The sequence below is a fragment of the Onychostoma macrolepis genome, chromosome 19 (genome assembly GCF_012432095.1).
Source record: "Onychostoma macrolepis isolate SWU-2019 chromosome 19, ASM1243209v1, whole genome shotgun sequence".
Taxonomy (NCBI): domain Eukaryota; kingdom Metazoa; phylum Chordata; class Actinopteri; order Cypriniformes; family Cyprinidae; genus Onychostoma; species Onychostoma macrolepis.
Window position 1 is genome coordinate 784,409 of NC_081173.1, and position 25,384 is coordinate 809,792.

General features: G+C 38.4%; 1 protein-coding gene and 1 long non-coding RNA gene across 5 annotated transcripts; one reads left to right on the forward strand and one right to left on the reverse strand.

Annotated features, from left to right (window-relative positions):
- Positions 1-1,963: 1,963 nt before the first annotated feature.
- slc39a7 (solute carrier family 39 member 7) lies at positions 1,964-22,103 on the reverse strand. Of its 4 annotated transcripts, none has more exons than XM_058753843.1 (8): positions 22,038-22,103; positions 12,213-12,586; positions 7,680-7,848; positions 7,087-7,206; positions 6,857-6,973; positions 3,937-4,062; positions 3,660-3,856; positions 1,964-2,663 (listed from the first exon to the last, which is right to left on the reverse strand). In XM_058753843.1, the coding sequence occupies exons 1-8, from the start codon at positions 22,051-22,053 to the stop codon at positions 2,409-2,411; spliced, it is 1,374 nt and encodes a 457-aa protein (XP_058609826.1). In that variant the 5' UTR covers positions 22,054-22,103; the 3' UTR covers positions 1,964-2,408. The 4 variants fall into 4 exon arrangements, with proteins under 4 accessions (XP_058609826.1, XP_058609825.1, XP_058609827.1 ...); XM_058753842.1 differs by having other exon boundaries at positions 6,857-6,979; XM_058753844.1 differs by lacking the exon at positions 22,038-22,103 and adding an exon at positions 18,690-18,848 and having other exon boundaries at positions 6,857-6,979.
- LOC131525868 (uncharacterized) lies at positions 17,893-25,188 on the forward strand. Its single transcript, XR_009267304.1, has 3 exons — positions 17,893-18,585; positions 23,610-23,803; positions 24,541-25,188. It is a non-coding gene; the product is annotated as an uncharacterized LOC131525868 (long non-coding RNA).
- The last annotated feature ends 196 nt before the right edge of the window (positions 25,189-25,384 follow it).

Below are 25,384 nucleotides of genomic sequence, written 5' to 3' on the forward strand. Positions count from 1 at the left end.
CAAAGGGCTGAAAAAGCAAGAAATTTTGAAAAGATTCAGCTGGGAGAACATCTAGCAACTAATTAAGTTAATTGACATCAGGTCTGTAACATGATTAGCTATAAAAGGGATGTCTTAGAGAGGCAGAGTCTCTCAGAAGTAAAGATGGGCAGAGGCTCTCCAATCTGTGCAAGAGTGCGTAAAAGGATACTGCAGCTATTACAACAGCATGGCTTTGTAGCAGAAGAGTCCAGGTGCTGAATTGACCTGCCTGCAGTCCAGATCTTTCACCTATAGACAATATTTGGTGCATCATTAAACGAAAATACGTCGAAGACGTCCACGAACTCTTCAGCAGCTGGGAACCTATATCAGGCAAGAATGGGACTGAATTCCGACACCAAAACTCCAGAAGCTGTTTTGTAAAGAAGAGGAGATGCTACACCATGGTAAACATGCCCTCGTGCCAACTATTCTGAGACCTGTAGCAGGCATCACATTTGAAATGAGCTCATTTTGTGCAGAAAATTCTAAAATTCCTCAGTTTAAACATTATGTATGGAAGCCCGTTTCCGCCACTGAATAAAAAATTAAAAAGGTAATTGCGACTTTTTATCTCATAATTGCGTGATATAAACTCACAATTGCGAGGAAAAAAAAGGCAGAATTGCGAGTTTTTATCTCGCAATTGTGACTTTATAACTCGCAATTGTGAGTTTATATCTCACAATTCTGTGGAAAAAAAAGTCAGAATTGTGAGGCAAAAAGTCACAATAACCTTTTTTTTTTTTTTATTCAGTGGCGGAAACGGACTTATGTTATCTATATTCTATTGTGAATAAAATATTGGCTCATGTGATTTGAAATTCTTTTAGTTTTCATTTTATTCAAATTTAAAAAGTGTCCCAACATTTCCGGAATTCAGATTGTATAATATTAAAATAGATTTATATACATTTAAAATAAATACTGTTTGCTTAACTGTTGAACTTTAAAAGAATAAATGGCTTACAATATGGCTTTTTATTCCCCCAATTTCTCACTCATATACTTGGGTAAATGACGTGTATATATACAAATCTGCTTCCTCAATAAAAAAAATAATAAAATAAATAAAAGAATTAAAAAACATTTTTAGTATATAGGTACATAACCCTAACTGGACATGTAGACATGTTTTTCAAATGTTTGTAATGAAACGACTTTGTTATTGTTGAAACTTGCAAACACTTATTTTTATACTTTCATATCTGCAGTTCTGAACAATCCAGCGCTGTGAGTTTATTTATAAATAGATTGTTACCTCAGCAATGCACCAAAGTGTCAACATATATATGGAGTCTAAAATGTTTTTCTTTTACAATAACAAAAAAACAAAGTTGTATCATAATGGCTTTTGTCACTTTCATTGTGAATAAATCATCTGGATGAAGGTATAAACTTGCTCTTGTGTAAGACAATGTCACTGTGTGTCATCTTTCATTTGAGGAAGAAAGTGATTTAGGGAGTTTTCTCTCCTCAGACGTGATTCAGTCACTCATCAGGAGGAATGAAAAGATGCTTTCTCAGATTTCTTCTGAACACAGGCTTTTAGAGATGTACAACTCTTTTATTGAACTGAAACTGAACAACATTGCATTAACTTTGTTTGTTAAGAGATATGCTTGATTTACACTCGATTGGAATGTAAGGGGTTTACATTACAGGCAAAGATTAGAACAAACTCAAGAAGTAAAGATCCAAACATCTGCATGAATATGGTTACAGGCAAAGAGAACAGAAATAAACACAAACTAAACTGAAATTCAATTAACATGGTGTGTTTGCACCTTCTGAAGAACCATCACCAATGACAACGTCAAGCTCCAGATTCCTCTGGAGACTCATGGGAAGTGTGTGTGTGTCACTGAGTAACCGCTACACAGCTGAATATTTCACCAGAGGAATCAAAGAATCTCCCCGTCAAAGAGTAAGCACACGCTGCTTAAGAAAGAATCACGCTAACCTTTATTGCGCCAACAACAAAATCAAAGATTTAATCATGTAACACAACTGATATTTCTAGAAAAGCAGTCTACTGATGAGACACGAGCGCTCCAGCAAGCACAGGCGATGCATCTTGGCAATGTAATGGTCGATCCTGTCTGCATCAGTACACAGAAGCGCAGGGGAATTTCTAGCTGTTGGTCTCTGGGAAGGTTCCTGTGGCTAAAACGATTAAGTGATCCATTCATGTTGGTCTGGAGAGCAGCTCAGCACTTCCTTTCTTTCACTCTCTCCCTCATTCATTCATTCAGTTTTTTTGTTTCTGTGGTCAATGCTATCATTCATCTCAACACACTCTTGGTCTCTAGAGGTCAGGTGACCCTGCACTGGTCTCTTGGCCTGCTTTTAAAGCTTCTACTCTCAGACACGGCTGCGTGCGTGCCTCACTCGTACTCGGCGATCAGCACCATCATTCCCACGCCGAACAGCAGGGCCAGGATCTCCAGCAGCGACTGCCAGAGACTGGAGCGGCCCACCAGCAGCTCTGGGAGCACGGTGACGGTGGCGATGTAGACGAAGCCCCCGGCGGTGAAGGGCAGGATCCAGGCGGTGGCCGCGGCTCCCACCCCTTCAGCCAGCAGAGAGCAGGCGGTTCCAGCCAGAGCGCCCACGGCCGTCAGCAGCTGGAGACACATGGCCTGAGCAGAACAGCAGAACAGTAGAGCTGTGAGTCCTCTCAGGGGTCACCAGTCCAGTCATGTCAACCATTCGGTTCAATTCCATATCACCATGCATCATGACTATTTCAAATTTATTTTGTGCATTTTTATGAAATTATATAAGCCTTTTTAAAATAATTACAAATTAATAATAAATCAAAACAATTGTTAAGAATTTTAACCAAAAAATATAGCTTCAAAACATGCAAGCAAATATAAAGTAATAAAGGCAATTACAAGTGATAAACAAAAAGTACTTTCAGTATCTGAGAATGCATTTAAGTGTCCGAAAGTTTACAGACAAATGTTTTTTTTCCCTCAGTATAAATGCTGTTTGAAGAGATCAGACAGTGGCAGCTTTACTAGGCTGCTTTCACACTAATGCACAGATCTATTCCCACATATCAGTTGTTTTTTCCTGTTCTGAAAACATATAACTGTATCTCAGAAGTATTCGGAGATGCGAGTGTATTTAACCGCAGCCGCGATCGAGCTTCAGGACAAACAAACACAAAGAGCTGTGAAAGTCTGTCAGTGCATGAGTTTTGTGCATCGAATACGTGCAGCATTTCAAACGGCAGAAATGAAAACTTACAGTAAAACACTGAAATAACGGCGAGTGGAAGCACACACAGTCAAGCAATGCACACGTATCTCACAGCACATATTCTGTGCATTGAATCCGCCGTCTAGTTTTTACAAAATGTGCCCAGATCCCGGATTTAAAAATAGTTGGTGCATTTTGTAATACTTGCGACAAGCGTGTATGCGAATGACGTCAGTAGGCTATTATCAGTTATGGTCTATTACTGCATCGATGCAGAATCAGCCGCATCGCGATGCAACGATTAATTTCAACACCCCTAGAAAACAGCATAATTAAGGGTGAAGAACGAACACAAAACTCTTTTTGCGACCAATTTGACTTTGGCTCGACTCTGTGAGGAGTTTACATATGACAGATGAGCTCTGTACCTTCCTCTTGGTGCAGCCCGACTGGACAAGAATGGCAAAGTCTCCGATCTCGTGTGGCACTTCGTGTAGGAGGATGGTGATGGTGGTGACCGCGCCAACCGCCGGGCTGACCAGGAACGACGCTCCGATCGCAAGCCCGTCCGTGAAATTGTGTGTGAAATCAGCAGCCAGGTTCAGATAGCCAGACACTTTAATATCTGCAGACACACAGAGCTTTCCTGTCAGCGAGACAACAGCGCTGACACACAACAGCTCAAACACCAGAGCTTTTTCATACCCGAAGTCGCCTCGGCGGTTTTCTTCACAGGTTTCTTATCCGAGTCAGCGTTTTTCTCTTTCCCTCCCTTCTTCTCTCTTTTCTTGTCATCAATCTCTTCATCGCTGTCTTTTGCCTTTGGAGCAGCTGAAAACATGGCAAGAAAGGGTTTTTATTGTATTTGGAAACCTGTCAACAACATCCGGATCACTGCTCAAAAAAAAAAGAAGAGAGAAATTGTATTTCAGTATTATTTAGCAGCAGCAGGATTGATGGTAATGTGAGGTTATTTTCTGCTACATCACTGGCTTAGTCTATCTGCTGTTCCTAACGATTATGAAAATACAATAATCGAGATAAAATAATCATTGCCCCTTTTCCAGCAGTGTGCTTTTACGCCTCAATAGGGATGTAACGATTAACCGCGAGCCAGTTGAAAATCGATTCAAATATGTGATGATTCAAATCGGTTGAGATGCTAAACAAATCGCGATTCAATTAGGGGTAGGAGTTTATATGAAAGTATGTCTGAGGGGAACTTACTTTTAGAAAAGTTTAGGTGTTTTTTTTTTTTTTCATCTTTCCTCTATATAATGCATATTAAAGTTCATAACTGCAGCGCTGCTTTGTTTACAGCGGTAACCAAGGAAAAGCTTAAAGCGCCACCTGCTGGCAGAGAGTGAAACTGCGTCTCATTCAGCTCGTCTGCTGTTTCGGTTTCATGCAGATATTGTTTATGTATAGCTTCACAAAACTGAAGTCAGACCATTCTGTTTTTGCTTCAAATATACAATTTGTACAAATTATACAAATCTAATTTAGATAAAAAACTTTGTTTGGATCATGATTAAAATGCAGTGGTTGCCTTGATTTCTTTTATTTGTGTTATTTATTTGATTTGGGGCTTGTTTTAAAATTTCAATTTAGTTTTGTTATTTACATTTACATTATATCAACATTTTGTTATTTAGCAGACAAATTTTATTCAAAGTGACTTACAGATGAGGACAATAGAAGCAATCAAAAGAGCAATGATATGCAAGTGCTATATTTGTATATAATTATGGTGTTATATTTCAATTTCACAAAGAAACATGCAGCATTTTGTCCAAGCAATAATAAATGGATACACTTAATTTATAATTTGTCTTAAATCTAATTTTGTTCAAAACAATCGTAAATCTAATCGAATCGTGAGTTGAGTGAATCGTTACATCCCTACTCGTGCAAATCAGTAAAATCATGTAACGTGGTTTTTGCAAAATGGGATGTGCTTGATTTATGAACGTTTATTTGCGCGAAAGAGAACTCACGCTGTTCTGTACATGTGCTCAGAGACAGAACAGAGCATGGACAAGTAAAGTGAACGTTTAGCTCAAGGTGCACGCCTAAACACTCACGATACACGCACAAATGCGTCAATGTGATTATTCACGTAAACCCTTGTCAGATATCTCTTAAGAGTATGTAAACAGTTAAGAATGAAAATACCAGAGTAACAGTGAATTGGATATTGGTCTCTGTGCTTAATGTTAATCAAAAATAGCAAATACAAAAGAGAAAATCACTCCCTGCTCTTGATTTTTGTAGCTTAAATAAGAAACAGAGCAAGTTTAATTCTTACAGTGAAGACTATGCTGTTTTATTTTACATTTAATTATTCAACTTCCGTAGATCGTTCACTGAATACTTTAGACTTAAACACTTAAAGCATTGTTTGTTTCATTTGTATCTTTATTCTATTGTTTTTGACCTTAGATATTTTTGTTTTTATTGTATTACTGTTTATTTTGTATTCTTTTTTTTTTTTCAAAATGTAGATAGCAATGTCATAGCAACCTTATTTACAGAAAATGTGTGACCCTGGACCACAAAAAAACAGTCTTAAGTGTCAATTTTTCAAAATTGAGATTTATACATCAATTTATACATAATCTGAAAATCTGGAATATGAGGGTGCAAAAAAATCTAAATATTGAGAAAATGACCTTTAAAGTTGTTCAAATGAAGTTCTTAGCAATGCATATTACTAATCAAAAATTAAGTTTTGATATATTTACGGTAGGAAATTTACAAAATATCTTCATGAAACATGATCTTTACTTAATATCCTAATGATTTTTGGCATAAAAGAAAAATGGATAATTTTGAGCCATACAATGTATTGTTGACTATTGCTACAAATATACCTGTGCCGCTTATGACTGCTTTTGTGCTGCAGGGTCACATATATGTTTGAGATATATATTACTATCTTTAAATAATTCATTCATATAAAGTTTTGGTCATATGGCCCACTCATAATCGTTTTAAATAATCGTGATTACAAAACTGACCAAAATAACCATGATTATGATTTTTGCCATAATCAAGCAGCCCTAATGTAATCGTACTAGTTTAAAGCCCTATTCGGACTGGATTAGTTTCACAAGGGTAGATGGAGTAATGTTAATTTACCACAGGACGTCTGTAATATTAATGGCCAATTCACACGGATAAGAAATCTCAGTAAAATTACCAGAAGTGGGAGGAGTAACTCGATTTACGCAGCGCCGTCACCTCCCTGTCGTCATGTTCACGCTACATCGATCGATTTATTAATTAAATTATGATTGGATTCTGTTTGCAACAGTAACTTACCAAAAGCGAACAGAAGTCCCGTGCCTCTAACAAGTGCTTTCGACCTTCTTTTTGATCAGAATGGTATGCATTGTCATATACAAAAAACATTCGAGGTTTGCCACAGACTTGTCCCACCGCCTAGAACGCAACTGAATGCTATTTCAAGCGTGGAAAAAACGCGGAAAACTACTTTTAAATAGGAAACTGCAGAATATTAAAATACTAAAATCACTGAGATCTAAAATCACAACTAAAAATTACTTTACACCACCTCTCCATGTAAAACTAATCCCGTCTGAATAGGGCTTAAGACTCTTACCATGAGAGTGAGAGTGAGAGTGTCCTCCCTTCAAAAGACGAACAAATTTCTCGACCACCAGAAAGGCAACGATGCCAGCCAGCACCCACAGCCCCACCGACATCATGTGACCATGAGCTGCACCTGCCACAGAAACCAAGCTCTGACTGACTCTTCAGAAAAACAAAACATCTTCCAATAATTCTAGTATGTCATTTGGCCCAATTATAACTGATTGAACAATAACCTACCGTGTGAGTGACCATGTGACTCCTCACTATCGTGTGAGTGACCATGTGACTCCTCACTATCGTGTGAGTGACCATGTGACTCGTCGCTTCCGTGCGATTGGCCGTGATGAGAATGAGGCTCTGTGTTGAGATGAAAACGAGGGGTGAATGTTTGACTGGTTATTATGGCAGATTTCAGAACTACATCTGCCTGCAACAGTAGCAGAGTCTTCTGACACGAGAACAGCTCTTCATATGAATAAAATCCACACTACCAAAACTAGACATGGATTCATACAGCTCATAAAACAATACACAATTCAGGAAACTTTGTTGCAACCTAGAATTAAAATGCTGGTCTCGTCTGGCCAGAGGAGAACGGCACACTATTTCCCTGTTTAATACTGTAAAGCTGATTTGACACAATCTTCAGTTCAGACTCGACTGGAGTACGCTAATATATTTACATTATTCCGGTATAGACGGCAAGGGAAACTACAGACCTAAAGACAAGGCTACTGTCGGACCGTGTACTCTGTTCAGTGCAGGGTGAACTCATCGAGTCATGTGACAAGATGTGATGGTCATGTGACCTCCACGCCGCGCTCACTCACCCAGCGCATGAGGGATGAGATGAAGGAACGCGTCTCCCAGCAAACCTCCGGAAGCGAAGCTCAGGAGCACTTTGAGCAGGTTCTGGTGCTGGTCCGTGTTTGACTGCACCGGGATGAGGAAGAGGATGAGGAAGGGAGCAGCGCTGATGAGCAGAGTCGCTCCGATCGCCTACAACCAGGACAGAGAGAGAAAACTCAGAGTCCTAAAGTCCTGTTTACAGCTGGACCTCCACGGACCCCTGGAGGTTAGAGGAGGCACTGCAGAGCGTCTGAGGACTCACAAATAAAAACAACATTTCATGTGTTTCTAAATGTTCTCAATATTATTTTTCTGTGGCTAATATAAGCAAGCGACAACGGTGTCCCAGTTCTAATGCCATGGTGAAAGTTTGAACAAAACATGCTAAGTGTTCTGTCTTTGGCTACACAGACGATCACAGAACACTATTTAGTCCCAGCCTCAGAGGAGACAAGAGAGCAGTGGATTTATTGATTTATTTACTGTATATTATGCTGCTGCCACACAGATCTAAAATAAACATGCAATTTATTTCCCTGCTGTTTACCTTCACAGACATAACCAACTGTTTTTGTAACTCATGTGTTTTTAACGTAAACTTGTGTGTGAATGAGAGCTTAGTTTAGTACTCGCATGCTGTGACAGCCGCTTTCTGTGCGTGTGCTTCGGTTGTGTGCGCTCAGAAAACCGTATATCAGAAGTTTAAAGCAATATGGTTTAAAACGCATGATTTCAGTGCGATAAACGTTATAATCAGAACCAAAACAGATGTTTTTAGCAGGAACGAGCTGTGATGAAGCAGCTCTATTCTAGAAAAGGGGGCGGGGAGCAGCAGCTCATTTGCATATAAAGAGACAGGCACGAAAAACAGCGTGTTTCTGCTTCCACTCAAAATTGGCACTGATGATCTGTGGGGTATTTTCAGCTGAAACTTCACAGACACATTCTGGGGACACCTGAGACTTATATTACATATTGTAAAAAGAGGCATAATATGTCTTCTTTAAAGTTACAAGATGCATTGTATTTCTCAATATATAGATGATTTAAAAAAAAAAAAAAAATACCGTATTGACCCGAATATAAGACGATGTTTTTTCCTTGGAAATACATCTGAAAAAACGCGTTTGTCTTATATTCAGGGTCTAGACTTTGACATGTCAATAATACACCCACAACAATAGGTGGCGCCAAAAACGCATAAAACGAGTGTGCCATGAAATATGTAATGTAATGTGTGTTGTAAAGATCGCGAATGAAAACAAATGAAAAAGAAAAGCTTACAGCAGCATGATCGTGACTGTCATGTTAGCCTGATGGGAACAAACTTCCTCTGTAAGTGATTTTAAAACATAACACAGTACCCAGATTTGAAGACTACAATAAGATTTCACTTCTACTGATAATAACATTTTGGTAGACTACTATGAGTTGGATAGCCTAATTGTTATATAATTCAGATGGGCTACCTGTTATTTCAATGGTATATCAAAATTTTCCAATGTCATTGTTGGTACATTTTACCAGTATTTACCATACTTTCAAAACAAAAATTAGAATTGGAAAAATATGCAATATGAAAATAATTTAAGAATAAATGTGTTTTACAGAGAGAGAAAAAAAAAGATTTGGTTTTCAAAAAGCCTTTTTCCAACAGGTACATCTGGAAAAAGGGGGGTCGTCTTATAATCAGGGTCGTCTTATATTCGGGACAATACGGTAATAATAATATTATTTATACACACACACACACACACACACACACACACACACATACATACATACATACACATACAGTCAGGGCCAAAAATATCGGCACCATTGGTAAACACGATCAAAGAAGGCTGTGAAAATTAATCTGCATTGTTAATCCTTTTGATCTTTTATTTAAAAATAAAAATTCACAAAAATCTAACCTTTCATTGGATAATAAGAACTTAAAATGGGGGGAAATATCATTATGAAATAAATGTCTTTCTCAAATACGTGTTGGCCACAATTAACTGCACCCTTTTATTCGATACTTTTTGAAACCTCCGTTTGCCAGTTTAACAGCTCTAAGTGTTCTCCTATAATGCCTGATGAGGTTAGAGACACCTGACGAGAGATCAGAGACCATTCCTTCATCCAGAATCACTCCAGACCCTTTAGATTCACAGCTTCTTCTCTTCAGGTCACTCATGTTCTACAGGGTTCAGGTCAGAGGACTGGAATGGCCAGCAGAAGCTTGGTTTTGTGCTCAGTGACCCATTTTTGTGTTGTTTTGGTGTTTGTTTGTGGATCGCTGTACGGTTGGAAGATCCAAACATGGCCCATTATAAGATTCTAACAGAGTCAGTCACTTATTGATTTTTTATCTGTTGGTATTTGATAGAATCCATGATGCCATGCAGCAGAAATATAGGCCCACAACATCAGAAATACAGCAGTATATTTCATTGTACACATGGGGTACTTTTTATCCCTGTGTTCACCAAACCCATCTTGAGTGTTTGCTGACAAAAAGCTCATTTTTTAGTTTCGTCTGACCATAGAAGCCGACCATTTGAAGCTCCAGTCGTGTCTGATAACTGAATATGCTGGAGTATGTTTTTGGATGAGCGAGGAGCATTCTTCTTGAAACATGTGCTGATGTAGCTGCTGTTTGACTATTTATTTTTAAGGTTTTCTGACCCCGAGACTCAACTATTTTCTGCAATTCTCCAGCTGTGGTCCTTGGAGAGTCTTTAGCCGCTCAAACTCTCCTCCTCACCGTGCATTAGGACGATAGAGACACACGTCCTCTTCCAGGCAGTTTCCTAACATTTTATGTTGATTGGAAATTCTTAATTATTGCTCTGATGGTGGAAATGGGAATTTTCACGGCTCTAGCTCTTTTCTTAAAGCCACTTCACCAATTTGTGAAGCTCAATTATCTTTTGCTGCACATCAGAAATGTATTCTTTGGTTTTTCTCATTGTGATGGATGATTAAGGGAATTTGGGCTTTGTTTTCCCTCATATTTATATTTCTGTGAAACAGGAAGCCATGGCTGGATAATTTCATGTTCATAATCACCCTGGAGTGCTCAGAATTGTGAATATGAATGGGAATATACTTCAGAGATATTTTACTCATAAGAATTTCTAAGGGTGCCAATAATTGTGTCCAATGTGTATTTGAGAAAAACATTTATTTCATAATGATATTTCCCCCCATTTTAAATTCTTATCCAATGAAAGGTTAAATTTTTGTGAATTTTTAAATAAAAGCTCAAAAGTATCAACAATGTAGATAAATTTTCACAGCCTTCTTTGATCATATTTACCAAGGGTGCCGATATTTTTGGCCATTACTGTGTGTATATATATATATATATATATATATATAAGTTTAAGTTTAATATTTTAGTACAAGGACATTATTACATATTACATTAAATATTACAGATCCCAATTTGAACACTATGAATGTTATAATAAATGTATTTAAGGGGTCACTGGATGCCCATTTTCCACAAGTAGGTATGATTCTTTAGGGTTTTAATGAAAAGTCTATAATATACTTTGGTTAAAGTTTCTCAATTGTAGTGTAAAACAACACCCTTTTTACCCTGTCAAAAACAGCTCTGTTCACAGCAAGCCGTTTCGGTGCATGTCCCTTTAAATGCTAATGAGCTCTGCTGACCCCGCCCCTCTCTTCTGTGGGGTGACAAGCCGTTCTCATGAGACTGTTTAATCGACATAGCCTGCTTGGAATACTATGAAATATGTTGTGTGCCTTATTCTGTGTAAGAAACCACATCATCTCACAGAAGGATTTATTTCAAACACTCAGCTGACGTTATGAAGTGAGTTTGGAGTAAAAACATGTTATTAAATGTGGTGCTTTCAGATGGAGCAGCATTTACTACACAGAGAAGCTACACAAACAGCTGTCATTATCGCAGAAAGATTTCTTCGATTTCAAAACCACGCGATTACATTGGTCTGCGATTACGAATGTGGTTTTGATACGGTTTTACTACGGCTCTGTGTAGTAAATGCTGCTCCATCTGAAAGCATGTGATGGAGATTGACTACTGATCACAGAACCGGCTTTACTGACGAGATGCGTGCGATTTATCGTGCAGCCCTACGTTCTGGGAACATTATAATGACATTACGGCAACGTTCTACAACCAAAAAAACTAACATTCTGGAAACCAAATCACAATGTTCTCAGAACATTATAGTAATGTTAAGGGAACGTTTTACAAAAAAAAATAAAAAACTGTTCTGGGAACGCTAAAAAAACGTTCCTGGCTAACCAAAAACAAACCATAAAAATAACATTCTGGGAACCAAAAATTATTAACTGGGAATGTGCTAACAATTTCAGACTACAATTTTTAAACTATGAATCAACTAGTTTGCAAATTATTTATGTACTTTATGGCTGTATTAAGTAACATTTAGAATGCATATTAACATAGAATTCACTGAATCTGAAGTTACTGACATACTGTGACAATCTCGTCCATCAGCGTGTTTTACCTGCATCCAGAGCTCCACCATGTTCCGCTTCCCTGCTTCCACATCGCTTTTCAGTTGCTCTTCTCTGTGATCGTGTGCGTGTCCATGATCGTGTGCGTGACCGTGATCGTGACCGTGATCGTGTGCGTGACCGTGATGCTCCTCTTCAGCACGGGGCAGGTTGGCTTCAGCGCTCCATTTGCTGGCCCCATGATGCATCTTGACCTCTCCGTGAGAGTGTCCGTGGCAGCCGCCGTCTCCGTGAGAGTGTCCGTGGCAGCCGCCGTCTCCATGAGAGTGTCCGTGATGATGGTGCGAGTGAGCGATCGTCTGCTGACACACCGCTATCCCGACAGCGATCAGAAACAGCGCTCTGATGAAGCTCCCCATTCCTCCTGCACGCAAACACAATGAGCATCATCAGTGCCATAATGGACGCATGAGTGCACTGATTGAGTTCACGCTTAACATTTCCATGCACTTTATCTTTATAGGGGTCATGAACTGAGAAACCAAAATTCCCTTGATATTTTGAAATGAGAGGCTATTGTACTTTAAAAACATCCTGTAAGTTTCAGAACGCAAAACTTTTGTCAGTCTAAAAACAGCTTATATTGAAGGCAGTCTGCCAAAACAACAGCTGAAAGAATGTGCCACTCTGTGACGTAATAGTGTGGATAAGCACCGCCTCCGCAGAAGATCAATGCCTGCTTCTACAACATTGCCTGTATAGCCCCGCCCACCGACCCTACGTCGCTGCTTGTTTAGCCCCGCCCACCGATTCTACACCACTGCCTGTTTAGCCCCGCCCACCGATTCTACACCACTGCCTGTTTAGCCCCGCCCACCGATTCTACACCACTGCCTGTTTAGCCTAGGCATTTTCTGATCTGTATCGGTAAGACAAGACCGATCCAACTCCGATATTGTGTGTATACTATTCTGTATTATTGTTAAGCTCCACAAAAGGCACAAAACCATTATAAAACAGCATAAAGTTTTCGTGCACTATATTTCAAGTGTTCTGAAGCCGTTCCATATAGTTCTGTGAGGTATTGATGAGTTGTTAAGTCAAGTTCACATAAACTCTTCTCTCCACCGCGGCTGTCTATCATCCTCCATTCAGCGTTCAAACTGCGTGTCGCATTCAGTTATGACAGACAAAACTATGAAACTCTCTTCAAGAGTGCACAATAACTGAGATTTAACCGGTAAAAGAAAAGGTTCAATAAACTAGCGCACAGATTTAATAAATTATGCATCAATATCTCTTCCCTTTGTGCGCGCTGTGACTCAGTGTTGCTTCAAGCACATCTTTCTGCGCACTGGATGCACATAAGCATTTTGTGCTGCTCTGGATTGGAGCCATACCCTTTCACATTATAATACAAAAGGGTATGTTAGTCCTACACTTATTAACTTTTATTTGTTCCCCACTAAATAATGTTTTTTCACTAAATGTTTAGATTTAAAAAATTTATTGTGCACCCATGATTCTTCTAGAGTATCTTTTGCTGCTGAATTATCCACTAATCTAGTTTATAATAGTATTTTTGTCATGGATTATGATTATATATTAATTTATTTGTAATTTTTCATTAAAATGAAATTGTCCATATTTAGCAAATTGTGTTGAACACACAAGAGTGATGATCAGGTCAACACACAGAAGTATAGAAATTCTACACTGATTAAAAAAAAAAAACCCTTTGCTGGTATCGGATTGGATCGGTATCTGCAGATACTCAAACTAAAATGTGCTTTTAAAATACTGTCTTTGTATTTAACATTTTTTTATTTAGTTACCACTTGTAGCACACTTGAGTGTACTAGTGTATGAAAGATGGGTTCACGTGTACTACAAGTGGTAACTAAATACATTTTTTTAAATACAAAGACAGTATTTCAAAAGCACATTTTAGTTCATATTCATGGTGTCTCAAAATAGCACAGTTGAGTACACTTAGATGATCTTAAGTTTATCTTAAGAAGTACTAAAGGATCATTTTTAGTATATTAAGTACAAAATTAGTGTGCGAAAATAAAGCGCTTTAAGTACATTATGGAAGTGCACTTGTTTTTCACCTGGGAACTATAGCAAATCAAGTAAGTAACCTGTGCACGCCGTTGTTGTTGTCTCGTCTCCCCTCAGATGCGCTGCAATGACGATCCTGCGCGTAATTCTCAAAACACCCGCAAGATGGCCGTTTATCTGTGAATCTAATATTACAAAACCGATATCCGATTATGGTAAAATGCTTGTTGAAAATGTTTTTCACCTGGGTTAGTAAACATAATTTAACATAACAGCCATTAATGCACATATTAGGTGTGTTACATAAATGCCTGAAATGTAGTTTATGCAGCTTGGCTCTAAGACATAGAGACGAACTCATGGAGTCACGTAAGAGAATCCATCAAGTCCTGTCCCAATAAAGACATAACTTTGCCTGAAATAAATCATATACAGCCATGAATGAGCAAATGCTGGAAATAAAAGTGCTGAATTTAATTCTCTCTGTTGTCTATAGAGAATGGGAACCTATGTTACTGCGCACAGCATTCTGGGTAGTAGCCGCCATGTTTAGGGACAACAAATACAAATCACCAGAGGAAAAACATCTGTATTTGCGTTAGTATTTTTAAGAGCTTTAAGAGCTTTAAGAGCTTTAAGAGGTAATGTTATGCGAGGACTAGAATTGAGAACTTTAATCAATTAGAACTTTAATTTAATCAACACATCATCATATCGCCCTAAAACGACCCTCTGTAATGCTGCTCTAATGAATTATATTGTGAAAGCACTACACCAAATAAGTTTTACTGGACTTAAATTAGGGATGCACCGATACTGGTATCGGGCCCGATACTGAGCTCCTGTACTCGTACTCGTTAAAATGCCCCGATACCTCACAGCACGTGATAAGTGTCATATTCAGACAAAGAAACAGGACAACACGCAGCAGAATGGAGTTATTAGAGATTAAGGATGTCTAAGAAGCAGATGTATGCAATGAATAATGTTAAACATTCAGTATTAATGCCTTTATAGCTGATGTGCGCGAACTGAAAAGCAAAGCGCTGAGTGGATTGAGCGCGCGCCGGCGCAGATGCGCGAGCTTGTGAGTGAATATCCCTTTCTCACAGACATCACTGGAACGTTTGTAGTTCGGTCGGATATGTCAAAAACAAGTAAGCAAAACAATGCACAAGTTACTTAACGGTAGGGAGGGAGATAGAGCGCGCGCACTTCTGTGATCTTTGTTGATGTTCGCTCACATAGCATGCATCACTTGGTTTAAAACTGAATCGTAAATATCTAAAAGACAATTTATAGGGGAATTCACTATAAAATAAATAATTAATTTTCAACCTTAAGCATCCACGACTTTCTGGCGAAAGTGAAACTAGCAGCCTGTGTGAAATGCTCGAGGCTGTACTGTCCTCTCATTCTGCACCAGTACAAACACGTGCGCGCGTTCTGTGTTTCTGCATTAGACAGAGAAGCAAAGAAAAACGCGACTTCTATTTCTGAAAATATCACAGTTTATAACGAGTGGTTCCCTGCATTATTACAGCAAAACACATGATTTTAGCAGCTCTAATGCAACTGAATTAAAGATGATGTACCATAGAGCAAAAAAAAAAAAAAAAAATGAACAGTGAGAGTAACAAAAACTTGTAAAATACATTTTAATGTGCAAAATTAAGTGTGAAAATAACCGAAGGATATACAGTCAAACCAAAAATTATTCAGAGACCAAATATAATTTTTGATATTTTTTACTAGTGGGTGCAGGACACTATAGTTCATTTTTGTAAGTGAGGATAGCAAAATAAACTGTGACATACATCCAACAATTCTTCATACAATGGACTACCAATAAAACTGATACAAATTTGGGACCAAACATTATTCAGACTGCATGCCCAGGAGACTACCGGCTGTCATTAAGGCTAAGGGTGGCCTGACAAAGTATTGATAGTTGTGTAAATATTGTCATACTAACAGCTGTCTGAATAATTTTGGTTGATTGTAATCCATCACATACCTTTCTATCAAAGTTATCTGATATTATCGAGCTGAATTTGTTCTGACACAGTTTAACTCTGAGTTCTTGTCATATTTTACTACAGTACCATAAGCTACAGCGAATAAACTGTGATAATGTGAGAAATGTTGAAGGTGTCTGAATAAATTTTGGTTTGACTGTATCTATCTGATAAATTAAGTTAAACAACTAACATTATACATACTCTGCATTTGTACATTTTTTAAATATTGGGTACAGAAACCAACAATGAAAATATCGGTATCGGTACTCGGTATCGACAAGTACCAAAAATTAAAGTATCGGTATCGGGCGAGTACTGGAAAAAGTGGTATCGGTGCATCCCTAACTTAAATGGAACAAATACAATGTCTCACAAAGAGTTGCTGAACAATGAATCAGCATATCACACATAATATTTCCAAATGTGTTTTCGTACATTATTCATGGCGTGAGCACTTACAAATTTAAGTGGATTGGAAATTATGAACCTGTAATAAATAAAAACAAATGACAAAGCCAAGTTGTTTATATTCATTGAGCTGCTTTCACCCGTGTGTTGTTTCAAGCTGAAAAGCAGAGAACTGTGCTTCATTTTAGATCTGTTTTCCACTCATAACACAGCAAGTGTTCTCCATTCTGACTGTTTAATATATATTTTAACATCTACCTCCACTATTACCCAGTCTCTACTGTAGTGTCTCACGCGCTCTGCCATGTGCTCCTCGTCCGTGCTTGTTTACTTCAGAGTGACACAGCGGTGTTCTGCATTGTGATCAGTTGATGGGAAAAGTATTCTTAAAATGCATTCAAATTTCTGAATAATTTGTAAGAAACATTTGCCTGTTAAATATAACGTTTGATATGCATTGAGTTAAAGGGTTAGTTCACCAAAAAATGAAAATCCTGTCATTAATTACTCACTCTCATGTCGTTCCAAACCCGTCAGACCTCCGTTGGTCTTCAGAACACAAATGAATTTATTTTTGATGGAATCCGAGAGCGCTCTGACCCTCCGTAGACAGCTAGTGTCCTCACACGATCCAGGTCCAGAAACACAGCGAGGACATCGGATGTGACATCAGGGGTTCATCCGTAATTTTACGAAGAATACTTTGTGCGCAAAAGCAAAAAAAAAAAAAAAACACTTTATTCAACAATTCCTCTCCTCGCGTCACCCTATAGTGCCATTTTGGAGAGTATCACATACGTAAACAGCATATGCAGCGTATGCGCGTGACGCAGCTGACACAGAACAGATACGCTGTTTACGTTCAGTGGATACTCTCCAAAATGGCACTAAAGGGTGACGCAGAGGAGACGGATTGTTGAATAAAGTGTTTTTCTTTGCTTTTGCGCACAAAGTATTCTCGTTGCTTCGTAAAATTACGGATGAACCCCTGATGTCACATCCGATGTCCTCGCTGTGTTTCTGGACCTGGATCGTAAGGACACTAGCTGTCTACGGGTTTGGAACGACATGAGGTGAGTAATTAATGACAGAATTTTCATTTTTGTGTTCATTTTTGATCTAAATCACAGCAGCGTCCATCTGTGAAGGATGTAGGCTGTCAATCATAACTATTAGCCAATCACAGCAGTGGGCGTTTACTTCTGAGTCTACAATCCTCCACAGCTATTCAAACAGAGCCTTCTGATGAGGGGGCAAAAACAGGACAGAATATAGACTATTACTTCTAAATTATGTTTTACGATGTAAAAATCTTAATAGCATTATAAGTGGACCTCAGAGAACAGTACATAATAAAAAACAAAACACAGAGGCAGTTCATGACCCTTTAAGATTGATAACATTCACTTTCACCCTGACCAATTCTAGTAAAAACAGCAGGCGGAATAATATAGAAACTAGAAAATAGTTTTAGAGTAGCATAGCATTTCACACAGTATGTCAACTAACCCAAGTTACCCAGATTTAGCTCAACTCGAATAGCCTGAACTAGTAAAACTGGCAGGTTTTGGAGGTGTTTGTAGCAGAACTTGTCATAGCTTTTATGAACTCGATGCTGTAAAGCGGACATGACGACAGCAGAGAGGAACCACACCTAACCATCAATAAAGCGCATTTCCTTCGGGTCTGTGATCACTGGACACGGGTTAATAAGAGCAGTTCCCTCCCAAATAACGCAAGTATTCTGGAGCAGAGCTTAACGTGAAACAAGACTGACTTCCTAACGGTGTTTCACCTCAACTTCTGTTAAATCACAATCAAAATCCCTCTGAAACCTGGAAAATCAACCGACAGAAGCTTCACCAAGTCCAGCAATCTCAAACCAGGTCTAACCCACCTGTTTGACGGTAACGTTAGCCAGGCGAAGCAGGTAAAGATGTGCTGATGCTGCGTCAGACACCGGATCTGATCAATCGCGTGTGTTTGAACAGGATCAACGCGAATACAGCAAACACACGGTCGTCGTGTAAATACCTGCTGCAGTGTAAACGCCTCACTGTGTCACAGCACGACTCCTGTAACGATACGATCCGCAAAAACTCCGGTATCGCTGGTTATGCGCAGTCGGTATGATACAGACCAGCAGATGCTGCTCGCTCTCCAACCGACGTGGCATTTAGTCAACGCACTGAAATCTCGCGAGACTTCGGATCTGTGCGTTCAAAAAGACGTACATCAATGAAATAACGCGATATTACAGTCACACGTCAAGCCGGATGCGAATGCTGTACGTTAGCGTTGAACCTGTTTTTAAAAGCTGTTTAGCTTTAGTATTATTTTAAAGGTATCTTTCTTTCGTTGTACAGTTGGATAGCGATGCATCAGAAAATGATGGATGATTTTAAGGAAAGTACTGCAATATAAATGGATTGTGTTGTTTTCTGTGAGGCATTGCGTTATTACTGCTGCAGGGGGCGCGCTTGACATGCAGCACGAGACTCTGCCTCCGAGAGAAAACAAAAACAAGCCTTTATATCTCACAGTTACAACATCATGTCAAAACTGCTGCTTTATTTCTTTTAATTGCATTTTCAACTTTATATGTCACATTTTTTACTTTATTTCTCATAATTACGACTTTATATGTCACAGCCTTTTTTTTTTCAAATTATGAACCACTTTGATTCAGCTGTAAAGCAGAAGACAATGGTGTCATTAATCAACTCAGTTCAGTTCAAGTTTTGTTTGTAAAATTGATGGTATTACAGAATATTAACTTTAAACTGAATTTATTGAATTTAACATCTAAAATGTTTCTCCTACTACCATATAACATAAATTATTAATCAAATTATTCAAGGATTAAGTCAGAAGACACAATTTAAATGAAAAAGAGGCTCCAAGGTTGCTTGTAAATTGCTTTGCATGACAGCATCTTGTACACGACTTCTCCCCAAAATAAATGAATAAATGCCTTATGCACATAAACTCTATATCTGTGTCAAATCAACCACATTTCAGAAACTTCCCCAGCTCAAATTTGTGATCTAGTCAAACTATTTTTCTGAAGATAGATAAACATGTATAGTGAGGAAAGTCAAAATATTAAATGTCACAGATGAATATTTACTGAGTAATGCACTATTACTCAACTTTCACCTGAGATTTGAAGCCAAAAATAAAAGGACTTCAGCATCATGATATTATTTTTACATAGAGATTGGTAGGTCTGTTTGTAAAATCGGATGACTTTGGCAATATTTCTGCATTATATGACAATGGTGATCATTCAAAAACTTTAAGTTCTCCAAAGTTTGCATTCCTGTAACGGAAGAAGTATTAAAGATGTCTCAATGCGCTTCAGATTCTGGGTCTTAAACTTCCCTTTTGTCATCTTCAGTTTTAAGGCTCTGTATGGTTCTGTTCCAGAGATATTCGGGTCTCGGCTCCAGGAGTAAATTGTTACAGTTTTTCTTGATTGCTTGAACACATTTGTTCACTCAGACGGCACATTTTCAAAGCTGTTAAGCTTCCATCAAACACCACAACGTGTGGTCAAATTAATTTATTCTTTCAATCAATCATTACACAATGGACAACAAAATACAAAACACAGCTATCAATGTGAAATTACAATGTTCAAACTCAGAAGTGTTGAATAAAGTAAAAAAAAAAGGGTGTGAAACAAATGAAGAAGTGTTGAGAAGACTTCTGCTGTGCTGAGAAGGTGATGATGAAGATCAAGTGGATCCAGTTTCATTAAGCGTGTCTTAGCAAATGAGAAAATAGTGCACATTTTCAGTGGTCAAAAACCAAACGTGGGTCACTTTGCTTACTAATGATACTTCTTTTCTTTTGCTTAAAGGGGTCATATGATGCGATTTCGTGTTTTTCTTTGTCTTTGGAGTTTATACAAGCTTATACAAGATCCGTAAAGTTGCAGAACAGAAGTTATAGTCTGGTGGAGAAGCTTAGCGTCCGCTGGAATCAGGTTCTGTTTCAGAGTTGATCTGTGTCCCCCGGAGCCAAACGCTTCTGCTGACGTTTGTAGTCCTTGACGGACACGTCCAATCAATCATCCTGCCGTCCAGTCTGGCTGTTTTTTCAGAGAGGTCTTCTCCTTCAAGTTCAGAGCTCCTCTCCTCTGACCCCCGAGCCACAGACGGGAGACGCTATTGTCCTGATGCTAATCCGTTCGATCACAGCCATCTGCATACTGAGCATCTGCCCGGTTCCCCGTGACCCTCGACCCGCTGGCCTCTCCTCGTCCTGCAGATGAGTTCAAGGTGACCAGCCGTCTCTCTCTGTCCAGCCTGGCTCTTTAGTTTAATCTGAGCGCTCCTAACGTTCCCCTGCGCTTCAGCCCTAACTCTTCTGTCAGTCTTTATATACAGTGTCAAGGTTAAAGCAACACAGAAGAGATGTTGGCCGTACTAGAGCAAGACTGTGAGCGGCAGTGAGGAGTAATGTCATGTTTATATGTTTTTGTTAATCAAATAATCATGTTTAACAGTGGAAGTGCAGGTAAAATACTACATTACTGGGCGTTTCTTCAACTAGGGGCACTTTTAGCCTTGTGAAGTTGAATAAAAAAAACTTGTTCACGTAACACAGTCTCATAAGTTTAAATAATTTGTCTAGTTTTAAGGTCTGTAAGAGGACAAACTTATATTACAAGAGAAATTGTTAATATTTTACATTTTTCCGACCTGCAATGAACACATGTCATTTCCACCACATCCCAATATACAGCTGTTATTTAAATATAGAATAACTTATGCCACTCAAGAATTGTCTAAGATCATTTTTCTAACTAGTTTTACCAGTTTTTCCACAATGTACAATAATTATACATTTGTCAATGAGATAAATGAACTGCCCTGAGGACCAAATGCTGAACTGTACACCTGTCACACTTGGGTAAGAGCTTATTAGAAGATAAATAACTTGCATTTTTATATTAAGTAGAGCATGATCTCATAAATTGGATACGTTTTTAATGTGCGATGAGAACTTTTTCAATATTTAAAAAAAATGTGTGGTGATGGAAATGACAATGAATTAACGTGAATGTAGAGAAACAGCAGCGATATTTATAAGAAAAAGTCTTAAACTCATCACACTCATTAAACTCAGTTCACAAAGTCATTAAACATATCAATTGTACTTTGCCTCTGCAGTGGAAATGACATTTATGTAGTTTTTTGTGAAAAAATGGAAGATAGCTTCACTGATTAGCTTTGAATTAATACTTAGCATTTCATGTATGCAAAATACTCTTATTTAACTTAAAATGTTTAGCTTTTTAAAAACACCCTTGAAGGTACTGCATGTTTGGAAATGACGTAGAATAAATATATTAACAGATCAAGCAATATTTACCTTGATTTTTCTTCATATGTTGTTGATGGAAATGTAAATCCCCTCCATGTCCAGCATGTGCTCTGATGTCACTGAACATATCCATAGAAACCACCTCAACAATCTTTCACACAGACTTCTTAAAGAGACAGTACAGTGTTGGTGGAAATGACACCAATACTGTCTGCACAGCTATATTTTGTATAAAAAGTAATATTGATAGTGGTCTCAGATTAAATGCTATAATGTATTTTAATTATTTTACTAGTGCTTAATTCAGGTACATTAACAGTTACCAGATAAGTCATATTTTTAAACTGTATTTTCAAAGTCTGGGTGTGCGACAAGGAGAAAACAGTGATTTTGACACCTATAAGGAGGTTGAAAAGTATGAAAAAATCATAATAGAAAGGTAGTAAAAAGTTTTAAAGGTGGTTTTATTGTGAGTTTGACAAAGAAAGAGGAATTTGTCCAAAATTATATGTATTTTTAAAAATATGAGCAAAGAACATAAAAGTGCCCATAGTCTAAGAATCACCCAGCTACGAAATGTCTCCAGAGGAGAAACAAGCAGATCGTGCCAGAATGACTCTCGGTTACTCTCACGGAGCACTATGAAGGGTGGAACAGAATCGCTGTGTGCACACTATCTGTCCTAAATATGTGAGATTAGAATACATGTGTCCCAAAGCATAGAGTGTTGAAAAGATTATGTCCATCTGAAACGCCACTGTGATAAAGATGCAATCAGAACAGCAGCGGAACAGATGTTTGGCCGTCTACTGTTAAATGCATTAATTATGCAAGACAAGACTTTCATGAAAGACTGGCAGATCAACGTGCTTTTAGTTTTCTCTCCAACACCGTAAGAAGAATTCTTGAAGTAGTTGTAAATTTAATTTACTAAAATGTGTACGAGTGTGCACATGAGAAAGTGAACTGAAAGGATGAATTTATAGTGTAATATAAGTAGAAAGAATTGCATCATTCTCTCTGTGCTCTATTTCTCATTTATCCATTGTTTTATTGGGTTATGTCATTCACAATGTTTAATGGGATTGTAGTTCTTTCTCTTTGTCGTTTTGTCGAATCTTCAAAAAATAAAATAAAAAACTGACTCTGATTCCCATTAGAACATTTTTCCCATCCAGCACTTCTGCTGTATATCTGAACGCTTCTAGTCTTGCAGCATGGACTTCTAAAGGATGTAAATGCTTATGCAAGTTTAGATATTTATTTTTATTTAGTTTTCCGTGCCTGTGTGAAATGCATTTTCAGGTATGCACATACCACTTAGTTCACCTTGGACAGCTATTACTGTGCTTATTATGTTAAAATGATCTTACTTGGTATTTTTGTCTTGTCAAAATCTAAAAAAATTCTTAAATTAAGATGCATTTACTAGATAAGCAAAATTACATAAGATATTTAGTCTTAGTCTATTTAGAGGACAAAATTAAGGGCATTTGGCTTGAAATAAGTACAATTATCTGCCAGTGGGGTAAGTGAAATCCTCGTGTCCTGCCCCAGTGACCAGCTTTTGCACTTTATTTATTTATTGTCTGCACATTATGCTTGTGTTCACTGTCTCAGGTCCTGGAGTCTCTGATGAGGTGTGTTTGATGGAGGAACACAGCTGGAAACCACTGATTCAAACACTGGTCATTTAAATCAACCATATAGAAAAATAATGATTTGATGAATTGAAGAATCGATCCAGAATCAGTGTAAAGCGGCGGACGGCGGCGATGATTGAGACGTCACTCTGAGTATATCTGTCTTTGGTGGTAAGCACGTCTGTAGATTATCCGTGATGCTCGCAGCTCTTTTGTCCGTGAGCTTCGGCTGTGAAAAGTGTTGCTGAAGATGCACAAAAGGTGTCTCCGGGAGCGAGGCCGGCTGACCTGTAATCCTATTACTGCCACCCAGATCCAGCAGCGGATCTACACAAACAACAGAAATAACACACCTTTTATTCTTAGTCATATCTATTTATTATCATCTGTCGAAGCACAATCTACCGCTGGGAGACTATAGCAGATAACCGTCAGTTATAAAGTAAAGAGGGTTTATCATAATGAAAACTTTGTTGCATCACTTGGCTGTCTAAGGTTTTTATAGTGAAGAAATATATACGTAAGATCTCTTTGGACAATGGGCAAAATCAGCCTCCTTTGTAACACACCCAGAAACATATAATGCAACATTTCCAAAGCCTAACCGATCTAAAAAGAACAAAAAGCAAGATGTTATTTTTACATTCAAAGTAAATGAGCAGGCGTATTTTCTCAGTATAATATGTTTTTATTCATAAAGATGCAGTGTGTGTCATTATGTAATCAAATGTAAAGGCCTCTGGAAGTTGAAATCCGTGACGTGTGAGAGAAGACAACATCTCCACACACACACACACACACACACACACAGTACATCTCCCTGGTTTTCTGCTCAATCTGATTTAAGTTGCTATTGTCATGGCGTTTGTCTGTGATTGATGTTTTATGGAATATTTTCTCTCTCACAGTCAGCTGTGTGTGAAGTGCGCTGCGGCTCTCACAGAGGTGGTCAGCGGGCCCCTTTCTTTCACACGGCGGCCCCTCGGTTCAATGTTAACGTCCAGCGGCTCCGCCTCCAGCTTTCACACCCTGTGCCGTCCAGCTGGCTGTGACCCCTGACCTCCTGACCCTCACTCCTGACCCCTGGACTCGTTCCCACGCCACACCGTTTTGTACGGCCATCGCTGCACCGTAACAGATGGAAATAGCTTTATTCAGCGGAGAGGTGGACAATCTGCCCAAACGCTCCTCAATAACCGTCACGTAGACTCCAGCGCCTCCGATCATGTGATCTGACCAGTCTGCGAGTAACACACATCCACTGCTGTGACAAACCAATGTTTAGAAGAATGCTGGAAACTCAAACACAAATTTGAGAGGTGGACGACGTAACCAACATATGCACCACAATATAAATCATTTTCAACCACAAGGAAGGCCATAACATTGTTGTAGTTATAAATAATAAATAAATGCATCTTCATTCAAGATTTCTGTCTTGTTTAAGATATTAAAGGCCATTGCACACTGAGTTTCGCACGTTGAAAAATAAATACGACCTCACGTCGTGTCAATCACGGTTACACACTGCCTCCGAAACTTTTGTCCGTCATAAAAAAATTGGACCAGGTTCGGTTTTCTGCGTTTTCGCATCTGTAGCAAGATGACGAATATGAAAAATATGAAAAACGCATATGAAAATTTCAGACTCGGTGTGCAAGGACCTTTAAGTCTTGTTTTCTAAAAAATACAATCTAAATTTTGTTAGTTTTTGCTTAAAAGAAGCAAAAATATCTGCCATTGGTGTAAGAA

What these genes read in the sequence shown, in the direction of transcription:
- slc39a7 (XM_058753842.1), bottom strand. An exon ending in CTCTCACTCTCACTCTCATG is followed by an intron (nt 4,063 to 6,856) that starts GTAAGAGTCTTA and finishes CCATGTTTTCAG; the next exon opens with CTGCTCCAAAGGCAAAAGAC. An exon ending in CGGGCTGCACCAAGAGGAAG is followed by an intron (nt 2,664 to 3,659) that starts GTACAGAGCTCA and finishes TGTTCTGCTCAG; the next exon opens with GCCATGTGTCTCCAGCTGCT.